Below are 1,402 nucleotides of genomic sequence, written 5' to 3'. Positions count from 1 at the left end.
ATTGTAGTTTACTTTTAGTAAGTCTTTGAGAATTTAGATTTTCTAGTTCATGTTATTTTTTGGTTATTTATAGAAGAAAACGATTTTTCAACATCAATTCTTTGAATAAAATTCTTCTTTTTATCAATTATTTCTTTCATGAATTGCTTGAATAACAAATTTCAAATTTTTTGGTTTAAAAATCATTAATTAACAACTTTAAAAATAACTAACAATTTAATATTTTCATCTTAGAAAATATCAAATTAAGTGTTATGACCAAATACCAGTCTTTGTTTTGATTATTTACTCACTCTAATTTTCTTTAACCAACACTTGCTCTGATAGGAATAATCATTAAAAACTTTATTCATTGAGTTACCAAGTAATGAACAATCTAAACATAACTACAACATTACATTTTTCAATAAGTAACACCTGAATTCTTATTTAACAATAAAATAGCGTAAAAACACAAAGAGTGAATGGCAAATAACAATGCAAGCACACTAACTGTATAAAACAGATAAATTGAAATAACTTATAATATTGAAATAAATACTACAATAGAAAAAGTTTGTTGATAAGTGCAAGAATACGACTAAAAGCTAATACTAAGTGTAAATATTGAAATGAAATAGATAAGTAGAAGTGATAAAGAAGAGAATAACAAGAAAATCAAAAAGAAAGAAGAAAAGCAAAGAAATAATTTTGTGGAATAAATAACAAATTAAAAAAAAGAAATTGTAAAAAGAAAGAAGAAATAGAAATTAAAACCCTTTAAAAAAATAAAAAAAAAAGAAATAAAAGAAAAGAATGAGACCATTAACTGATGAAGAAACAAAATCATTTTTTGAGAAATTAGCTAAGTACATAGGAAGAAACATTCGATTTTTAATAGACAATGAAAATGAAGAATATTGTTTTAGACTACAAAAAGATAGAGTTTATTATGTGAGATTAAGTATTGCAGAACAAGCAACAACAATTGGAAGAGATAATCTGTTAACACTTGGTACTTGTTTTGGGAAATTCACTAAAACAGGGAAATTTAAACTTCACATTACAGCATTACCATATCTAGCACAATATTGTTCATGCAAAATATGGGTCAAAGCAGAAGCAGAAACATCATTTTTATATGGAAATCATTTAGTTAAAAATGGAATAAGTAAAATAACGGATAACATGGCAAGAAATATTGGATGTGTTATGTTTAATGAAAATGATATTGCAATTGGATTTGGAACAACAGCATGTTCATCAGTAGAATATTCTCGACTAAGTGCAACAGGGATTGTTTGTTATAATCAAGGAGATTTAGGAGAATATTTAAGAGAAGAAGATACAATGATGGTCCAGAATTAAAGAATAAAAATAAGAATTTTGATTATTTTGATTGAAATCATTTTTATATTTCTTC

The 1,402-nt window shown here is 24.6% G+C and overlaps 1 protein-coding gene across 1 annotated transcript, besides 2 other annotated features; it reads left to right on the top strand.

The window, feature by feature from the left end:
- The first annotated feature begins 635 nt into the window (after positions 1–635).
- Positions 636–755: a microsatellite.
- Positions 756–761: 6 nt separating this feature from the next.
- Positions 762–796: a microsatellite.
- Positions 796–1,347, top strand: EDI_209090 (60S ribosome subunit Biogenesis protein NIP7, putative; the record flags this gene model as incomplete). The annotated part of the gene is made up of 1 exon (XM_001739091.1): positions 796–1,347. One exon carries the CDS (start codon positions 796–798, stop codon positions 1,345–1,347), a length of 552 nt encoding a protein of 183 aa, XP_001739143.1.
- Between the last annotated feature and the right edge of the window lie 55 nt (positions 1,348–1,402).

The sequence above is a fragment of the Entamoeba dispar genome, genomic scaffold (assembly GCF_000209125.1).
Source record: "Entamoeba dispar SAW760 scf_1105229461965 genomic scaffold, whole genome shotgun sequence".
In the NCBI taxonomy this organism is placed as follows: Eukaryota; Evosea; order Mastigamoebida; family Endamoebidae; genus Entamoeba; species Entamoeba dispar.
The sequence above is the reverse complement of the archived record's forward strand: the minus strand, read 5'-3'. Positions and strand labels throughout refer to the sequence as shown.